The sequence below is a fragment of the Leuciscus leuciscus genome, assembly GCF_965113295.1.
Source record: "Leuciscus leuciscus genome assembly, chromosome: 10".
Taxonomy (NCBI): Eukaryota; Metazoa; Chordata; class Actinopteri; order Cypriniformes; family Leuciscidae; genus Leuciscus; species Leuciscus leuciscus.
In genome coordinates this window covers 44,177,735-44,180,234 of record NC_138734.1, presented here as the reverse complement: position 1 = coordinate 44,180,234, position 2,500 = coordinate 44,177,735, and the positions used below count along the sequence as shown (strand labels likewise).

At 39.6% G+C, this 2,500-nt stretch overlaps 1 protein-coding gene across 1 annotated transcript in view; it reads right to left on the bottom strand.

Annotated features, from left to right (window-relative positions):
* The window catches only part of LOC309507919 (uncharacterized protein), a 10,169-nt gene that overhangs the window by 6,919 nt on the left and 750 nt on the right, over positions 1 to 2,500 (bottom strand). Inside the window, exon 2 of the mRNA XM_082182376.1 lies at positions 551 to 1,434. Within this exon, the coding sequence (XP_082038502.1) occupies positions 551 to 1,434 (884 nt within the window). The remainder of the gene's footprint in view (positions 1 to 550; positions 1,435 to 2,500) is intronic.

The window sequence follows — 2,500 nt, the reverse complement described above, 5'->3', positions numbered from 1 at the left end:
GTTTTGTCCCTATTCTCTTAATGAGTAAAGGGTGTGTTTTGGGCGTAACGTACAATAAACCAATCAGAGTCTCATCTCCCATTCCCTTTAAAAGCCAGTTGCGCTCGCACCATGGCGGATTCGCTATTTACATGGAGGAATTTGCAGATCTGCTCGTGCGCGAGGTTAAAGCACAAACAGACCATCTACGGGATAAAGTGTTGCATGTTGTGGATCCGCCTATAGGCACACATTACTAACGCGATCTTTAAATAACTGCGCCATTGTCCAGGTTTCAGTCGGTCAACGGCTCAGTCTTTTTCAGTTCCTCAAAATAGCAACGCACCAACACTGCGCCTGAACACACACCTGGTTCTCAGACCAGAAGCCCATGGGTGCACAGATGGGCGCAAATACATTTGATATTTAAACAACGTGGCGCAGGACGTGAAAATGAAAACTGCGTCAGGCTGAAACTAGCAGAACACTTGTGTCGCGCCTGGCACTGCATTGCACTTGGTTTATGATAGGGCCCTTTGTTCGTCTCTCTATCATACAGCTCCTCTAATACCTTCCTCAGCCTCCTCCTCGCAGGGTTGAGTTGACAATTGAAGGTGACTGTGGAATCGGGTTCCCAGTGAATTTCCGCACACGCCAGTTCCAGTTCTCCCACAGCCGTCTCCCTCAACCCAGAGAAATCCCTGCTGGACGCCGTCAGTCTGAGAGTGCAGGCCTGAAGCTCCTCTACCGATCTCACCTGAAACTGGATCGCCTCAGGACCGAGACCGAGACCCAGTCTGCGTGTCGGCGTTGGGAAGATCGGAGGCAAACAGGCCCGGATCGAGGATCCACTCAGTTTCCTCGAACCCCGATAGAGACCCAGAACTGTGACTGTGAGTTTTCCCTCTGCCGGTGAGAAAAGTAAAGTGAAGTGAAGGGATGGTGTGTGTTTGTGAAAGCTGGAGCCGTAACGTTGATTGTTATTCCCATTAAGCCTGTCGGTTTCCAAATACAAGACGTCATTATTGCGTTTTTGCGACTTCACCGCCAGACTGAGTTTAGGAATGTTTGGAAGCGAGGAGCGCACACGAACGGCATGTTTGGATGAAACGACGGGGGAACTGAGTCGACGTAGACTGAAACGAGACTTCGAAGCGTGAGGAAGAGATGAGAAGGAAAGGTCTTCTGAAGGCGTCGAGCTGCTGTTAGACGAGGGATAGTCAAGGACATCGCCGTCAAGCTCCTCATACTGCTGTTTGATTGGCTGAGTGTTGATGGAAGGGGCGGGGCTAAGAGACAGGGTCACATGATCCGCAGGTAGAGGAGGTAAGGATAGCTCTGCCTCCTTGTCATTCGTGGGATTGGATTTCCGATGCCGACAGCAGATTATGCAGCCAATCACCAGGCAGAAACAGAGAACGGCTAAACCAACAGCCAATAAGATCTGGAGATGCGCTAGTGAAATAAACAAACACACATAATCAATGTAAAGCTGAAAGTAGAAAGACTGATTATTGGGGCATTTTTCCCAGTTATCTGCAGTCAAAACTGAATTCACCCTTTTTCTTGTAAAACAAACTCTAGTAATCTTTGAAACATAATCTTTACAGTGAGGGCTGGATGGTGTGATGGGAAAACGTGATTATATATATATATATACTGCAGCGTGATTTTACAATAATTCAAATGACTCACATCATGATTTAAGACTTTGGTCGTGCCAAAGCCATATTCTGCTGTAGTGCGCTAAAGGAACACACTGCATAAAATGCTTTCCTTAGTATTTTTGTCTTGTTTCCAGTCCAAATATCAAACATTCTTAAATCAAGAAGCATTTACTAGATGAGTAAAATTACATAAGAAATAATTTCTTGTTTTCTCATAAAACATTTTTTTTATTAAGTGAGTTTTTGCTTAAAAAAGCTAAATTATCTGCCAATGGGGTAAGAAAAAAAAAAAATCTTAATTCAAATTGAAAACAAGAAAAATAATCTTAATTCAAATTGAAAACAAGAAAAATAATCTTAATTCAAATTGAAAACAAGAAAAATAATCTTAATTCAAATTGAAAACAAGAAAAATAATCTTAATTCAAATGGAAAACAAGAAAAATAATCTTAATTCAAATTGAAAACAAGAAAAATCATCTTAATTCAAATGGAAAACAAGAAAAATCATCTTAATTCAAATGGAAAACAAGAAAAATAATCTTAATTCAAATTGAAAACAAGAAAAATAATCTTAATTCAAATTGAAAACAAGAAAAATAATCTTAATTCAAATGGAAAACAAGAAAAATAATCTTAATTCAAATTGAAAACAAGAAAAATAATCTTAATTCAAATTGAAAACAAGAAAAATCATCTTAATTCAAATTGAAAACAAGAAAAATAATCTTAATTCAAATTGAAAACAAGAAAAATAATCTTAATTCAAATGGAAAACAAGATTATTTTTCTCACCCCATTGGCAGATAATTTAGCTTGTTTTAAGCAAAAACTCACTTAATTGGAATTTTTTT